General features: G+C 38.5%; 1 protein-coding gene across 4 annotated transcripts in view; it reads left to right on the forward strand.

The window, feature by feature from the left end:
* Nucleotides 1–17,752, forward strand: part of LOC101286922 (cytochrome P450 20A1) — an 81,657-nt gene that overhangs the window by 41,105 nt on the left and 22,800 nt on the right. For 3 of the 4 annotated variants that reach the window (XM_049712365.1, XM_049712364.1, XM_049712366.1), the window contains 5 exons: nucleotides 5,650–5,765; nucleotides 6,820–6,874; nucleotides 9,805–9,925; nucleotides 14,825–14,936; nucleotides 16,095–16,159. In XM_049712365.1, the coding sequence (XP_049568322.1) occupies nucleotides 5,650–5,765; nucleotides 6,820–6,874; nucleotides 9,805–9,925; nucleotides 14,825–14,936; nucleotides 16,095–16,159 (469 nt within the window). The remainder of the gene's footprint in view (nucleotides 1–5,649; nucleotides 5,766–6,819; nucleotides 6,875–9,804; nucleotides 9,926–14,824; nucleotides 14,937–16,094; nucleotides 16,160–17,752) is intronic. The other variant, XM_033429693.2, reaches the window with a different exon arrangement.

The raw sequence follows: 17,752 nt of genomic DNA on the forward strand, positions 1-17,752 counted from the left end.
GGTTGTATAGGCTTCCTGGTGGAGGGGACTAGTGCCTGTGTTCTGGTGGATGAGGCTGGATCTTGTCTTTCTGGTGGGCAGGTCCACATCTGGTGGTGTGTTTTGGGGTGTCTGTGGGCTTATGATTTTAGGCAGCCTCTCTGCTAATGGATGGGATTGTGTTCCTGTCTTGCTAGTTGTTTGGCATAGGATGTCCAGCACTGTAGCTTGCTGGTCGTTGAGTGAAGCTGGGTGCTGGTGTTGAGATGGAGATCTCTGGGAGATTTTCACCGTTTGATATTATGTGTAGCTGGGAGATCTCTTGTGGACCAGTGTCGTGAAGTTGGCTCTCCCACCTCAGAGGCACAGCACTGACTCCTGGCTGCAGCATCCACATGGCTCAGAGTAAAAGGGAAAGAAGATAAAGTACAATAAATTAAAGTAATTTAAAATATAATAAAGTTATTAAAATAAAAAAATAATTATTAAGAGAAAAAAATTTTTTAAAAAACGGACGGATAGAACCCTTGGACAAGTGGTGGAAGCAAAGCTATACAGACAAAATCTCACACAGAAGCATACACATACACACTCACAAAAAGAGGAAAAGGGGAAAAAATCATAAATCTTGCTCTCAAAGTCCACCTCCTCAGTTTGGGATGATTCCTTGTCTATTCATGTATTCCACAGATGCAGGGTACATCAAGTTGATTGTGGAGCTTTAATCCGCTGTTTCTGAGGCTGCTGGGAGAGATTTCCCTTTCTCTTCTTTGTTTTCACAGCTCCCAGGGGCTCAGCTTTGGATTTGGACATGCCTCTGCATGTAGGTTGCAGGAGGGCGTCTGTTCTTCACTCAGACAGGACGGGGTTAAAGGAGCTGCTGATTCAGCGGCTCTGACTTATCCAGGCCGGCGGGGGGGGGTGGGGGTGGGGTGGGGGGCGGTGGAGGGGCATGGAGTACAGGGCGGGCCTGCGGCAGCAGAGGCCAACATGACGTTGCACCAGCCTGAGGCACGCCGTGCGTTCTTCTGGGGAAGTTGTCCTTGGATCCCGGGACCCTGGCAGTGGCGGGCTGCACAGGCTCCCCGGAATGGTGGTGTGGACAGTGACCTGTGCTCGCACACAGGCTTCTTGGTGGCAGCAGCAGCATCCTTAGCGTCTTATGCCCGTCTCTTGGGCCAGCGCTTTTAGCCACGGCTCGCGCCCATCTCTGGAGCTCCTTTAAGCAGCGCTCTTAATCCCCTCTCCTCACGCAGCAGGAAACAAAGAGGGAAGAAAAAGTCTCTTGCCTCTTCGGGAGCTCCAGACTTTTCCCCGGACTCCCTGCCGGCTAGCTGGGGCGCACTAACCCCCTGCAGGCTGTGTTCATGCCGCCAATCCCAGTCCTCTCCTGGCACTCCAACCGAAGCCGGAGCCTCAACTCCCAGCCCCGCCCTCCCTGGAGGGTGAGCAGACAAGCCTCTCAGGCTGGTGAGTGCCGGTCAGCACCGATCCTCTGTGCAGGGATCTCTGAGCTTTGCCCTCCGCACCCCTGTTGCTGTGCTTTCCTCCGCGGCTCCGAAGCTTTCCCCCTGAGCCACCCGCAGTCTCCGCCTGCGAAGGGGCTCCTAGTGTGTGGAAACCTTTCCTCCTTCTCTGCTCCCTCCCACTGGTGCAGGTCCCGTCCCTATCTTTTTGTCTCTGTTTATTCTTTTTTCTTTTGCCCAGTTACGTGGGGGGTGTCTTGCCTTTTGGGAGGTGTGAGGTCTTCTGCCAGCGTTCAGTAGGTGTTCTGTAGGAGTTGTTCCACGTGTAGATGTATTTCTGGGGTATATGTGGGGAGGAAGGTGATCTCCGTGTCTTACTCTTCCGCCATCTTCCTGGCCCTTTATGTTTTTTTCCTACATTTCCTATTGTGAAAGTTTTTCTTAAAAGAAAGGAAAAAGCAGTGAATTAGTAAATAAACTCTAGCACTCACTGCAGCATGAGGGTTCTGGAGAGCTGGTATAGCCTACAGGATTAATGGAAAGTGTCAGGGGTACAATCCTGGGAAAGTAATTTAAAAATACAAGTTAAGAGTTGTAAATGAGTGAAATTATCTAAAATAAGAAAATAGTCATGAATTTTTTTTGTAATGCTATTTCTACAAGTAGAAAACCAAAAAAACTAAATATACAACAATATAGGAATTTTTAAGGAAATAATATCAACATGATAAATCTGTAAGAAATGTAGCAACATAAAAATATTCTTGGTCATTATAACATTGAGTAAAGATATTTTCAAAACTATTTAGCATTGGTTACAACTTTATAAAACCTACACAGAAAAATAGCAAGTTTAGTTTAAGATGGCCCCCAACGTGTGCTCCCCCTTTTGTCTTCTCCTTTTTTTTTTTTTTTTTGCGGTACGCGGGCCTCTCACTGTTGTGGCCTCTCCCGTTGCGGAGCACAGGCTCTGGACGTGCAGGCTCAGCGGCCATGGCTCATGGGCCCAGCCGCTCTGCGGCATGTGGGATCTTCCAGGACCAGGGCACGAACCCGCGTCCCCTGCATCGGCCGGCGGACTCTCAACCACTGCGCCACCAGGGAAGCCCCCCTTTTTTCTTTTGTATTATATTTTCTGTCAGTAATTTAATGATTGTTATCCTTTAATACGTTTATTCTGAGCTGCTGCAATTTTTGCTTTGGAAGTAAGCAGGGCAAATTAAAATACATAGGCTGTATTGGAATAATGGATTATTTTTCATGGATAATAATATTGCTTCCCAAGATTCTCTTCCTTCATTCTTTCAACAAATATTTATTGAGGCCTGTATGTGCTAGGCACTATTCTATGTATGTATAGGAGACAAAAAAATCCGTGTCCCCGGGCTTCCCTGGTGGCGCAGTGGTTGAGAGTCTGCCTGCCGATGCAGGGGACTCGGGTTCGTGCCCCGGTCCAGGAAGATCCCACATGCGGCGAAGCAGCTGGGCCCATGAGCCATGGTCGCTGAGCCGGCGCGTCTGGAGCCTGTGCTCTGCAACGGGAGAGGCCACAACAGTGAGAGGCCCGTGTACCGCAAAAAAAAAAAAAAAAAAAAAAAATCCCTGTCCTCTTGGGGTTTACCATTCTGGTGATTCTTTCAGTTCCAGCGTAAGTCTAGAAAAGCCAATTTAATGGACACGTTTCCTGCTATCTGCTAGTCTACCATTCTGACTATCTTGATGGATGCATTTGGATTAATTACCCTTAATAAAAAATGTATTTTACAAATATTGGTTTTAATTTATATAAAAGGAAAATTAATAATTTATATTCTTTGATTCTAAATAAAAGTAGATTGTCTAGTATGATACGCTCCTTGAACTGTAACATGGGCATATATCAAATTTGAGCTTTTATTGAAAATGATTATGTTTTGGTATTTATATGAGTGGAAACTCATGGCTGGGTCACTTCTTCTGTTTTAAGTAAGTAATTCTCAACCTGGTCTGTACATTAGAATCACTTTGGGAACTTAGAACAAAACAAAAAATATTGAAGATCAGGCCCCACCCTAAATCAGTTTATTCAGAATATGGGATAGAGGTGCTTTGGTTGTCAGATCTTTTTTTTTTTTTTTTTAATAAAAGCTCTCCAGATTATCCTCATGTACTTGTAGGATAGAGAATGTACAGCAGTAGTTCCCAAACTTTGCTACACATTGAATCTTTTAAACTTTTTTGAAGCTTGACTTTCGCTCCTGAACATTCAGATTTAATTGGTACAAGGTGTGGTTTATATTTTATGATTTGTTTTTTAAAAAAGCTTCCTACGTGATTGTAATGTAAGCAAAGTTTGTGAACCATTGCAGTACAGTGTTAACAATTTCTCATTTTAATCACTAACGTGTTACTAGACTCCTTCAATTCTATAAATAATGAAGATCTAGAATATCCTGGTATGTTTTTCGTCCTGGGGAGGTGTCAGTGAACAAAACAAACAAAAATTCCTCTCCTTGTGGCACCACATTCTAGTGGCAAGAGGCAGATGAGAACCTGAATAAGTAAACTGAATAGTGTGTTAAAAGATGAAAGTTGCTATGGAGAAAATTAAATCAGCAAGGGGGATAGGAAGTGCTAGGGGTGGGGAGATTATTAGGAAAGGCCTCACCAAGATTAGGTGACTTGAGCAAACACTTGCAAGAGATAAGGAAACCAGTCCATGCAGATCATGTGTATATCCACGACAAGTAGTTGCAAAATCCTTGAGGTAGGATTCTTCCTGATATATTTGAGGTACATCAGGGAGCTGTATGCCTGGAGTGAAATGAGTCAGAAGAAAAATAGAAGGAAATGAGACCAGAAAGATTGGGGGGATGGAACAGATTTTGTCTGGCTTAGGTGTGACTAGGTTGCTACTATGAGATAGGAAGAAGCCACTGGAAGATTTTGAGCAGAATTATGAATCTGAGTTATATTTTTAAAGGATTACTCTGCTGCTGTCATAAAGGGGCTCAGAGCAGAAGCAGGGAGACTAATTAGGGGGCTACTGCAATGAACCAGGCAAGAAAAATAATTTGGCTTGGACTAGGTGACGGGTAGCAGAAAATATAAAATTTTTTAAAAAAGAGTAAGAGAGATTAATTCTGTATTTTGAAGGTTAGAGCCACCAATATTGACTGCCAGATTAGATATGGGGTATAAGAGAGAAGGAGACACCAGAGTTTTAGGCCTGAGTAATTGGAAAATGAAGTTAATAGGAAATAAGATGGGACAGACTGTAGAAAGATCCAGTTTTGAGGCGAAAGAGCACGACTTCAGTTTTGGATATGTTTATGTTTAGTATGCTTCAGACGTCGAAGTGGAGATGTTGAGTTGATTGTCAGTTATATGAAACTGAAGTTCAGGGGAAAGAGATCCTAAATGGAAATATAAATTTGGAAGTGTTCAGTACATAGATTGTACTTAAAGCTTTGAGAATGGTGATCACCAAGGTAATGAATATAAATAGAAAAAGAGGAGAGGTCCAAGAAAAGAGATCCCTGACCTTGGGCATTCCGTCATTAAGAAATTTGAGAGGTGAGAAGGAATCGACAAAGGATACTGAGAATGAGCTGGCAGTAAAGTGGGAGGAAAGTGTGGAGTCCAGGAGAGTGTGGAATCCTAGGAGCCAAATGAAAAAGTTCTTCCTACAGAGTAAGTGACCAGCATCAGATGCTATGATAGGTCAAGTAAGATGGGGCCTAAGAAATCTGTGGATAATTTTCTTGATAGTTGGATTAATCTTCCAAATGTCAGAAGTTTACTTTTCTGATTATTTCACATCTGTTTCAGTCTCTAAATGAGTGCTGATTTGGGAGAACAATGGAGTTACGAGGACAGAATTTAGAAGGAAGGTGAATAATACCAGGGGAGGGATATATGTGTAAAAGGCCTTTAAGGGGCTAGCATTGTTCTATTTCTCGACCTGGGTGTTTGATTTACAGTTGTTTGTTAAATTGTGCGTGTATGTTTTATTCACTTTTTGGTGTATGTGTTAAATTTAGCAAAAAGAAGAAAAGTAAGTGGATGAGTTTAAACATAAATTAGCTTTTAAAGCATTATTGGTTACTACTTTTAACTTTGAAAGTTTTATTCTTTACATAGGAACATTGTAGAGATACAGAAAAATGTTCAATCCTCACAAATGCTTATATTCTAAAATCTTTTCTTGTTTTTCTTCTCTAAGCCCTTATGCAACTGGAATCTATTTTAAAGAAAATCATAAAAGAACGAAAAGGAAGGAACTTCAGTGAACATATTTTCATTGACTCCTTAGTACAGGGGGACCTTAATGACCAACAGGTGATGTAATTGTTAAATGTTTATCAAACAAAAGATAATCAGACATGTATAGAGTGTGCTTTTTATCCACTTTAATTAACCCAGACTCCCTCCTAGAATTCAATGGCTTTTTTCTTTTTTCTTTTTTTTTGTGGTACGCGGGCCTCTCACTGTTGTGGCCTCTCCTGTTGCGGAGCACAGGCTCCGGACGCGCAGGCTCAGCAGCCATGGCTCACGGGCCCAGCCGCTCCGCAGCATGTGGGATCCTCCTGGACCGGGGCACGAACCCGTGTCCCCTGCATCGGCAGGCGGACTCTCAACCACTGCGCCACCAGGGAAGCCCCGTTTTTCTTTTTTATTGTACATCATCCAGAAATAGTATTTAGTATTTAGTCTCCTGTTATTTAGTTCTTTGAAGCAACTATATAGTATTTAATATTTGAGTAAGCAAATATTGAACCAAAGTTCTCTGACTGTAAAAGAGGAGGACTTGGATAAGCCTGTACTGACTAAGGCTGCTCTGCCTACATTACCAGGTGTGGCAGCTTGGCTTGTTCCCAGTGTGTCTGTCACCCCAGCATACCACTGGGATATTGTGTGTTTGTGGTGTTGTCAGGCAAAGGACAGGAGTGAAGCTGTTACTGCCACACCTACCTGTTCAATGTAGGAATCTTCTGCCCTACTCTATGCATGCAAGTGCTCATAGACAAAAGCGGTTTTCTGGGTGTGTGTGGGTGCAGAAATTATATCAGGATCCAGGACAGTGGCAGGCTCTTCACTGTTCCTGAGTCTTCGTTCTGCTCTAGGCCAAGCTAGAACAATAGCACTGAACCAGTTTGTTTGATGTATCATGAGCCAGTAATATTACTGGGTAAGTGTTCACTGTATCAAAAATGCAGTGCAGTGTTTCGGTTGGTTTTTTTATTATACAGATTTTCTTTAAGTGAAAACCTCATAAAGAAATAACATGTTTTCCCTTTCCTTAACTCCCATTTTGTATTCTAGGTGATTTTACTAGGGCCTAATATAGGCCACCTTACATTTCACACTTTCTAAACTTAGTTTTGTTTCCTAGATCCTAGAAGACAGTATGATATTTTCTCTGGCCAGTTGCATAATAACTGCAAAATGTAAGTATAAATTGATTTCTGTTTGAGATAGGTTATAAAATATACAAGGATAAAGCTATTCTAAAATAAAGGAAACACTGTTTGCAAGACCTCTTTATAATTTCCCTTCGTTCTTCTTTTTTTATTCTTGTTTGAAAGGCTTGATTCACACAGGCACCTTTTTTTTTTTTTTTAAACCCCAGATGCTCTGTGCCACCTCTGAACATTGCCATAAATTTCTTGACACAGTTTATGGATTGTGAATTCTAGTTAGTGCCTTTAAAATGAACTGCTATTGACACCTTTCCAGCCAGAGCTGTGAGCTTTTCAATTTCCTGCTGTGGCTTTTCACTTTGTCTTCAATCTAGTCTGCTATTATTAAGACCTACCAGCAGAGGATATAGGCCACAGAAATCATGATTTAAAAAGAACTCTTCTCTTGGTGGAATTGAAGGTGATTATTATTTAAAATGCTAAAATGGGTGATATATTTCTAGTTTCCTTTCTGGTTTTTAGTTTATCAGACTACCATTTGTTTATACAGTATTTGTAAAAATTTGTATATCCATAAAAATATACTGACATAAAATGCTAAAGGAGATATTAAAACATCAGTTTAAAATCTAAAGAATTTATGTTAACTTGAAGGATTTCACTCACAACTCTTTCAGTTTAAGAAAATTTTAAAAAGGATGAGTATAAATGTAAACTTCCTGTATTTCTTCTTTGTAAAATTTTTGATATCTAGACATGTCCAGATATTATAGATTAAATGGAATTTAGGTAAGCATGTGTCAGATATAATGTATCAAACCTTTTAAATACTTGTTTAAAAATTTATTACATTAAAATATATCTTTGCTGAAGACCTTCAAAAAATCTGAATCATTTATACTCTGGATACCATAAAAAGTGACCATTTCCAAGGTTGATTTAATATTTTAATCTTTTTTGCAGTTTTTAGGGGGAATTTTCAGAGTATTGCTATTTCTTTGCATGTGGGTTGGTTATTTTTTAAGGCACCTCTGAAATTTTGAGAGTCAAGATCGGCAGGAAACCTTAATTAAAGTCCCTCCTCTGCGACTTAGCAAGTCTTAGCCTAGAGCAAGATACTGAACTCTGCATTTCTTTCCTTTTCTAAAATAAGGGTGACCTCCAAGGTATCTTTCAACTATAAAATGGTGTCTTGATTCAATAGTATAATTAAAGAACATTAAGTGGCTTAAAATCCCATTTTAAAGCTATCCCCTCTGTCATACTCTTTAATAGAGTTGTACAAAAGAACCAATGTTTGAGGTTATTAAGTGTATACAGTTAAATTAATTTTAAGTGATAATCTAGTCAATCAGTGTATATGAGTGCCTACTGTATGCAAATACTTGTGCTAAATCTTCCAATATTATATATTACTACATATTGTTGTAAAATTGCATACATGTACATATTGTACACTGTCCACATAAGTTTTCATATCACTTGTGAAATAGAAATTCTGCAGTTCACTCAAAAGCCATAATAAAGAAACATATGTAGGAAAAAGTTAAAGTCCGCTACTCCTATGTGTTTTATGAACTCTGGGTGTGAGTAATATCAGAATAATTGAGCATGAGGTAGCTGTTGATTTTATTGATAATATTTAGTGCAGAAAGTGAATTACGTATTTTCCAGGCATTGTAATTGGATGATAAGTGACTTAGGCGAACATTTAAAAAAATTAACTTTGAGATAAATTTAAGTCAGCCCTTTAGCTCAGGAAAGAGATAATTAATAAGCAGAAGTAGAAATTATTAAATGCATTTTAAGAAGTACTTGACATAGAAAATGTAGAGCTGTACATAGAGTCATATCAAGCATAGTCTAGGGAAAGAGATATTATGTGTCTGGATGGTTCCATTTGAACAGTTGTAATCCCAGTGGATTCCTAAAGGGAATATAACTACTGTTTCCTCTGTTTTATGTTCATCATGTAATTAATTTTCTTACCTTTTGATTTCCCCAGTGATTATAATCCATAGCCATTTTAAGCAAAAGTAAGCCATAAGCTAGTGATCTTCCAGTGTTGATGTTCATCAAAGTAATTGTGGTATTTGTTAGAAATATAGAACCCTGGACCACACCCTAAACCTACTGAGTCAGGATCTGTGGATGGTGGGGTTGTGCCATCAGCAACCTCCCAGAAGAGTTTTGAGAACCACTGTCCTAAGCAATAATCGGTCTCAGTTCTTGAACCAGTGTATCTACCTTTACAAGTAAAAATTTAGAGTAATGATTTGTAGGTAAATCTCCTGCTACTTTGATTTGTATGAATCATTTAATTAAAGCTCCTGAGGAAATTGATAAATCAATTTTTTTTTTTTTTTTTTTTTGCGGTACACGGGCCTCTCACTGTTGTGGCCTCTCCCGTTGCGGAGCACAGGCTCCGGACGCGCAGGCCCATCGGCCATGGCTCACGGTCCCAGCCGCTCCGCGGCATGTGGGATCTTCCCGAACCGGGGCACGAACCCGTGTCCCCTGCGTCTGCAGGCGGACTCCCAACCACTGCGCCACCAGGGAAGCCCAGATAAATCAATTTTTTGATTTTACAAGGTCGATTGAACCAAACAGTTCATCACAGTTACCAACATTTAACACTTCCCCAGATGTGAAGTTTATTTATTATCATTACTATTTTATCTAAGGTAAAATGTATTAAGTGCCTTTGATTACTTGCCAGTTTTAAGAAAGAAATCTAGATTTCACTATCTCTTTTTGGGAATATTCTGTAAATATTCATGTTCTGTTCAATGAAGTACAAATCTTGTGAACAGTCTTGTTTTATCTTTTGGTAGCATTTATGTATCTTTTGTATCAGAAAAAAGGAAAATACCAAAAAATTATAAATTTGTTTCTTATTCTGCACCCAAACTATGAATTAGCTGCTTTCATTGTTATTAATATAAATTTTCGCTTAGTGTGTACCTGGGCAGTCTGTTTTTTAACCACCTATGAAGAAGTTCAGAAAAAACTATATGAAGAGATAGACCAAGTTTTTGGGAAGGGACCTGTAACTCCAGAGAACATTGAGGAGCTCAGGTAAGAACACAATAAGAGGAAAGAGGAGATCATTAAAGGGTAAATTTGAGTTGGTTTATCTAATTTAAAGCTAATGCTAATATCTAGGAAAGCTATATATTTTTACAGGACTTAAAGTATTTACATACAGATTTTAATGGATAACTTAATTTGCTTTTTAAAATCTTAAGGTACTTTTGGGAAACCTTTACATGAGCCTGTATAAAATAGTATCAGTGGGCTTCCCTGGTGGCACAGTGGTTGAGAGTCCTCCTGCCAATGCAGGGGACACGGGTTCGTGCCCCGGTCCAGGAGGATCCCACATGCCCTGGAGCGGCTGGGCCCGTGAGCCATGGCCGCTGAGCCTGTGCGTCCGGAGCCTGTGCTCCGCAGCGGGAGAGGCCACAACAGTGAGAGGCCCACATACCGCAAAAAAAAAAAAAAAAAAAAAAAAAAATAGTATCAGTGATATCTAATAAGTGGAACATCCACACCTTGTTGGTACAAATGCAGGATGGTACAGTTCTGTTAGAAAACAATGTGGCAGGATCTTATGAAGTTAAACATACCATATGACTCAGCAGTTCTCCTAGGCATTTACCCGAGAGAAATGAAAACATATGTCAGACAGAGACCTGTATGGAAACATTTATAGTAATACTATTTATGATAGCAAAAACTGGAAGTAGTCCAAATGTTCATCAACTGGTAAATAGATAAATTGTGTTATATATATACAAGGAAATGTTACCAAGTAACGAAAAGTAACACAATATCAATACACACAACAACACGGATAAATCTCTTTATGCTAAGTAAAAAAAAAAATCAAACACAAAAACTGCCTACAATACGTTTTATTTAGGTGAAATTCTAGAAAAAGCAAAACTATTGTGATAGAAAGTAGATCAGTGGTTATCTGGGGCCAGAAATGGGGAGGGGATCAATTACAAAGGATCATGAGGAAAGCTTTTTAGGGTGAGGGAAATGCTCTGTATCTTTCTTGTGGTTATGTTCACACAATTATATACAATTACTAAAATTCATCAAACTGTACAGGTAAAATAGATACTTTTTTTTTTTTGCGGTACGCGGGCTTCTCACTGTGTGGCCTCTCTCGTTGCGGAGCACAGGCTCCGGGCGCGCAGGCTCAGCGGCCATGGCTCACGGGCCTAGCCGCTCCGCGGCGTGTGGGATCTTCCCGGACCGGGACACGAACCCGTGTCCCCTGCATCGGCAAGCGGACTCTCAACCACTGCGCCACCAGGGTAGCCCCTAGATACTTTTTCTTATATGTAAGTGATACCTTAATTAAAAAGATTTTTAAAAATAACAGCTGTGACTTCTTAGGGGGTTGGAAGTCTGAGACTGGGTAGCAAGCACCCTTACCTTGGATCATCTTTCAACTATAGAAAAGAAGATAGGGATACAGCCATTGGAAAGAACTCGAAGCTATGGGTTTCACAGGGAGACTTTTTTTTTTTTTTTTTTTTCTGCGGTACGCAGGCCTCTTACCGCTGCGGCCTCTCCTGTCGCGGAGCACAGGCTCCGGACGCGCAGGCTCAGCGGCCATGGCTCACGGGCCCAGCCGCTCCACGGCATGTGGGATCTTCCCCGATCGGGGCACGAACCCGTGTCCCCTGCATCGGCAGGCGGAGTCTCAACCACTGCGCCACCAGGGAAGCCCCACAGGGAGACTTTTGTTACCAATTCTTTAAAATGTAGGAAGCTTTATTACAATTTTAAAAGTAATACATACTTGTTTTTTTAATTTATTTTTTAAATTTTTTAACATTTATTGGAGTATAATTGCTTTACAATGGTGTGTTAGTTTCTGCTTTATAACAGAGTGAATCAGCTATACATATATCCCCATATCTCTTCCCTCTTACATCTCCCTCCCTCCCACATACTTGTTTTTTGAAGTTTTTATAATACAGAAGTGTATGAAGTGGAAGGTGAATGTCCTTTGTAAAAGAGATAATAATTGTTAACTATCTGTATTGTTTTTCCAGACTTTTTCTATGCATATATACATATGTATTTAACACAAAAAAATTAAAACCATTTAAAAATAAAAAACATGTAACTCTTCTGTAAATTCCATTTTTTCTCTAAATGTGCTGTGGACAGCGTTCCTGTACGTAGTAACTCCACATCCAATCAGTGACTAAGTTCTGTTGATTTTGCTTTCCAAATAACATTTAGTTGGAAGTTTAGTTTTAGTTCTTTCCATTGCCCCCACTGCCTAGAGCACCATCAACTTGTCTGGGATATTTCAACAGCCTTGGATTTGCTTCCCTCCTATGCATTCTCCAGATTGCTGTTGGAGCCTGTGACTGTACACTGTAATCGCTTCAACTACTTTAAAAATACACATAACCTGTGACCAATCCCAAACCAACAATCTCTTGGCATCAGAAATTTTCAGAAGCTTCTCAGGTGATTCTAATGTGTAGCCAAAGTTGAGAATCACTGTGCTAGTCATCTTTCTATATCTGGGGAGTCATATCTGATCAGACTCCCCGACTTAACATCCTTCAGTGACTTCTGGTTGCCCTTAAGATAAAATTTAAACTCACCAGCTTAGCTTATAAGGCATTTCAGGAGCTAGGCCTTGCATTCCTCTCCCACCTTATCTCATTACTTGTGTCTCTTCATACCCTTGGATTCAGCTGTATTGAAATTCTTTTGTTTCTTCAAATGTAAAGTACTCTTTTTTATCTTCTGGCTTTTGTCGAGATTCTCTCTTCCTCCCTCCTCTAGCTAACTCCAGTTTTTTCTGCAGGTCTCAGCCTAAGTGTTTATTTATCTGCAAAGTCCTTTCTCTAGTTAGGTGCCCTTGCCATGTGTCCCCTAACACTCTGAACTTCCTTTATCATAACAGTTACTGTGCCCTTTTTTTTTTTACTTCTTTTACTTTATGGCCACAGAGGAAGTAGAGGTTAAAGAGAGGCTGGAGAGAACTATTATAAAATTCCAATTAATATCATCAGATAATTTGTGAGCTGTTGTATTCACTGAAACCAGAACAGAACAATCAGAGAAATTTCTGGAATGGAGCAACTCCACTAGTAATTTCAAAGCCTTCCTGACTATAGCACCCTAAATAAGAAGCCGTGTTTCTAGGAATACACTCAACTGGTTGTGCATAAGAGCCATGTTAAACTAAACTGAGGAGATCTGACATTGACTTCTTTGCCATCCATCATTTTTAATCAACTTTATTGAAGTATAATTTACATATGATAAACTACATTTATTTTATACTCTGCCTTTTTTTCTTTGTATTTACGTTTTTAATATACTGTGGCTTTTTAATTGTTCATTCTTGATGTCCCTTCCTCCGTCCCTTCCCCTGCCAAATAGACTTTGAAATTCTTTGAGGGTATCTGTCTTGTTCACTGTTGTAGCTCAATATCTAATGCAGTGCTTCTAATGTAGTAGGTACCCAAAAAATATTTGTTCAAAGAGGAAAGGATGTTTCCTCTTGTTTTTGTTACTTTTAGAAATTACAAAAATCAGCATTCCTATGCTTACATCTTTGCTGATATTTCTGATTGTTTCTATTAATAAGGTTCAACTGGCATTTACTATGGATCCAACTCGTTATTTTTAATGGATGCATAGTATTGCATTGTATGAGATTATTATTTAAGAGTATATGCAATAGTGTAGTGTTTACGATTAGGGGCTATGGAGTAACAGACTTGGGTTTGAATCCTACCAATACCACTTACCTGCAGTACACTTTTAAACAATTGCCTCATTTTTAAAATCTGTAAAATTAAAAACTAATAGCATCCATGAGCTTCTTATAAGGATTAAATGAGATACTGCATAGAAAGTAACAGAACTGGCTCATAGCAAGAGTTCAATACATTTTAACTTTTATTCTCATTGGGAGGCACACTTCATATTTTCATATATATTGCCAAGTTATCCTTCAGAAAGGTACCAATTTATACTTCCACCAACTGAATATGAATGTCCTTTTCCTTATTTTTTGTTAGTGTTTGTCTGTGACAGTACTCTTGTTCATCTTTGCTAATCTGGCAGGTAAAAAAATTCGCTTTGATTGGCAATCTTTCCATTGTTAATGAGGTTGAGTATCATTTCTTAGGTTTCCAGGCCATTTGCATTTTTTCTTTGTTTTTGTGGTTTGCTTTTTATATTTTCTGTCCATATTTCTATTGGGGTATTTGATCATTTTAATTATGAATTTTTAAAGAGCTTTGATGCATTAAGGATATATTTACTGTAAATATTTTTCCTTCTTAGCTTTTAATTTTACTTATGATGATTGCAAGTATGAAAAAAAAACTTCCATAGTCATATCATTCAATATTTGTGTTTTTCTTTATGGTATCCTTCATTGTTTCAGTATTTTTATAATTTTTAAGTAGAAAAGTCTTTTATTAAAATTTTTATTAAATCCTTTATTAAAAATAAAAGACATTGGGGGCTTCCCTGGTGGCGCAGTGGTTGAGAGTCCGCCTGCTGATGCAGGGGACATGGGTTTGTGCCCCGGTCCGGGAAGATCCCACATGCTGTGGAGCAGCTAGGCCCGTGAGCCATGGCCGCTGAGCCTGCGCTCTGCAACGGGAGAGGCCACAACAGTAAGAGGCCCGCGTACCGCAAAGAAAAAAAAAAAGGCGTTTCTACTCAAAAATTTTAAAAATATTGTTTCGAGTTTTCTTCTGGTACTTTTAAAGTTGTTTTTATTTGTTTAAATCCTTACTCAACCTGGACTTTATATACGTCTAATATATAATGTATTTTAAGCAAATAAGAATTATGATATGACTATTTCAAATTAGGAAGGTTATGAAAATTGTTGAATGACACTTTAAAATGTATATACATTTCAAACTGCCTCTCCCAAAATAAAGATCTTCAAAAACAAATTTTTTTAAACAGGTATTGTCGGCAAGTACTTTGTGAAACTGTTCGGACTGCCAGACTGACGCCAGTTTCTGCCCGGCTTCAAGATATTGAAGGAAAAATTGACAAATTTATCATTCCTAGGGAGGTAGGAAACATTTGGTATACTTAACCCATTCAGTTATTCTTTTCAACTCTGTTAGTGTGTGTTTTTAAATTTTATTGTTTAAAGTGTCCAATAAATGTTGCCTATTATTAAATCAAAGACACGTGTTTTAAATGACAAAATAATATGTGCTTGTTTTAAAGTTCAAACAATATAAAAGAAAGGCTCATTTCTCCACACGTACTACTGTGAATAGTTGAGTGTTTATTCTGTAGGTCTTTTTCTGTATATATGTATTACTCTGTGTGTGTATATACATGTATACGTATGTATTTTTAAAACCAAATTCATATGTGAAAGAGTACTCTGTGTATTCTTTAATTTTCTTTTATTGAGTGTACCATGGCAATCGATACAACTGGCACTTACTGTGGATCCAACTCGTTATTTTTAATGGACGCATAGTATTGCATTGTGTGAATGTACCGTAATTTATTTAAGCAGTCCCCATTGATGGAAATTTAGATTGACGTTAATTTTTTTCATTTTTACAAATTGTATACTTGTACTGGTATTGCGAGAGCCTTAGAAAAGGAGTTTGGGGGCCAAACAGCACATGTGTGTAAAATTTAAATTGCCCTCTACAAGGCAGTTTATACTTTGAGCAACAGTGTATGAGAATGTTTTTCCTTTCCATATTCTTACCACATCTGGATTTATGAATCTTATATGAAAAATTGTCTCTTAATTTGCTTTCCCCTGATCATTGGAGAGATTGAACAGCTTTCCATATATATATTAACAGTTTGTATTTCCTTTAACTTCTTTCTAGTGAGTTTATATGTCTTTTTGTATATTATACATATTAATTCTGTCACTTATATGGCAAATTTTTTTTCCTGTGTGTTATTTATCTTCTACTTGTTTTATGGTGTGTTTTTTGTTTTATTTTTACTGGATACGGGTTTTAAATTTTCAGGTAGTGAAGTTTGTTATTCCTTTATGGCTTCGATATTTTGTGACATGCTCATCCTTCCCACTGTGAGATCACCAGAATAATGGCCTGTGTTTTCTTCTATTATTTTATTTTCTATTTTTTATTCACTATCTATATTAAAAGAGCATTTAGATAAGTTGGCTTTCTGGGCATCATTTTGTCTCTGTTAGACCTTGAATAACTAGAGTAATTTTTTTTTGCAGACCCTTGTTCTTTATGCCCTTGGAGTGGTGCTTCAGGATCCCAGTACTTGGCCATCACCATACAAGTATGAAATTTCTGTCATTGTCTTTGCAATTATTGATTTTTATGTGTTTGCATGTTTTGTGTTCCTTTTTAAGTTTTGAGGAGAAAATTCAATATGTAACAGGCATACAAGAAAAGAAAGCCACTGCCTTCCCTGTGTATCTTCTGCTCACTGCTTTTTCTTTCATGAATCTACTGTCTGCTACCCTTTGTCTCTCCTATTACCACTTCTATCCTAAGATCTATTTAATTACTTAATCTCTACAATTATTCTTTAATTTCAGTGGTATTTTGGAGTTATTTTACTGATAAGTGGGTATTTTTAAATTAATTACTTAATTTTATTTTTGGCTGTGTTGGGTCTTTGTTGCTGCACACGCGCTTTCTCTAGTTGTGGCGAGTGGGTCTACTCTTTGTTCTGGTGCGCAGGCTTCTCATTACAGTGGTTTCTCTTGTTGTAGAGCATGGGCTCTAGGCATGTGGGCTTCAGTAGTTGTGACACGCGAGCTCAGTAGTTGTGCCTTGTGGGTTCTAGAGCACAGGCTCAGTAGTTGTGGTGCACAGGCTTAGTTGCTCTGCAGCATGTGGGATCTTCCCGTACCAGGTCTCGAACCCACGTCCCCTGCAATGGCAGGCGGATTCTCAACCACTGCACCACCAGGGAAGCCCTGGTAAGTGGGTATTGGTTGTGCAGTTTCTTTATTTTCCTTCTTTTGGTCTCAATTATTAAGCTCTTTAGTCGAATGCAGAAAATAGGTGTTGTGTGTGTATATTGTTATGTGTGAGAACAGCAAGGGAGGGAGAAGGTGAGGAATAAAGTTGATATTGTTTGCCTCTTAGGTAGGCATCTGGTAAATCCACCTTAAAGAAATGGGTTAAGATTTACTGCCCTGAAGAAAGAAGGTTATTCATTGAGTTGATTGGGACTAAGAACTGTGTGAAATGCAGGGGACAGAGTTGATGGCATGGTTGAAGTAGTAGAAAAACCTACTTCTGGAATATAAGGATGGGACATTTTCAGTGTTTCTATCATTTTAGTTTTTAATATTACAATGACATTAAAGGAGAATCTATTAATAAATGAAATAGCAGTCCTTCAAAATCTTCTGTAAAAATTAAGTAAATTTTATATTCCAAGGGGCTTTTGTAGCAAAATTAAAGATATACATTGGTTAAAAAAAAGTATGCTTATAATTATAAAAAATGAAAATTTCAAATTTTAAAACCTTAAAAAAATTTCATGTGGAAAAATGCCAAGTTTTTGATAAACTTTAGGTGTAATGCGAAAAGCATAAGAACTTTGCTGGAACTTTTGACACTATTCCTATCCTCAGAGCACTCAGAGAATCTAGATTACAGATTGAAAATACTGAAAGGAATATCTTCTAAAGTGTGGAAATCATTTTTACGAATTAAATGCAGTCAAATTTAAGAAATATTATTAATAATGTTGTATACCAAGGAAAAGCTTTCTTAGGTTGTGCAGCTCATCACCCATCCCTTGTGAAAAGTCCATAGATTCATTTGTGTCAGCACCTTGAGAGGATCCTTGAGAGACTAATTCACAGTAGCAAAAATGTTCGTAGACTGAGATAGACCCTGTAGAGGTAATTGA

The sequence above is a fragment of the Orcinus orca genome, chromosome 7 (assembly GCF_937001465.1).
Source record: "Orcinus orca chromosome 7, mOrcOrc1.1, whole genome shotgun sequence".
Classification (NCBI taxonomy): Eukaryota; Metazoa; Chordata; class Mammalia; order Artiodactyla; family Delphinidae; genus Orcinus; species Orcinus orca.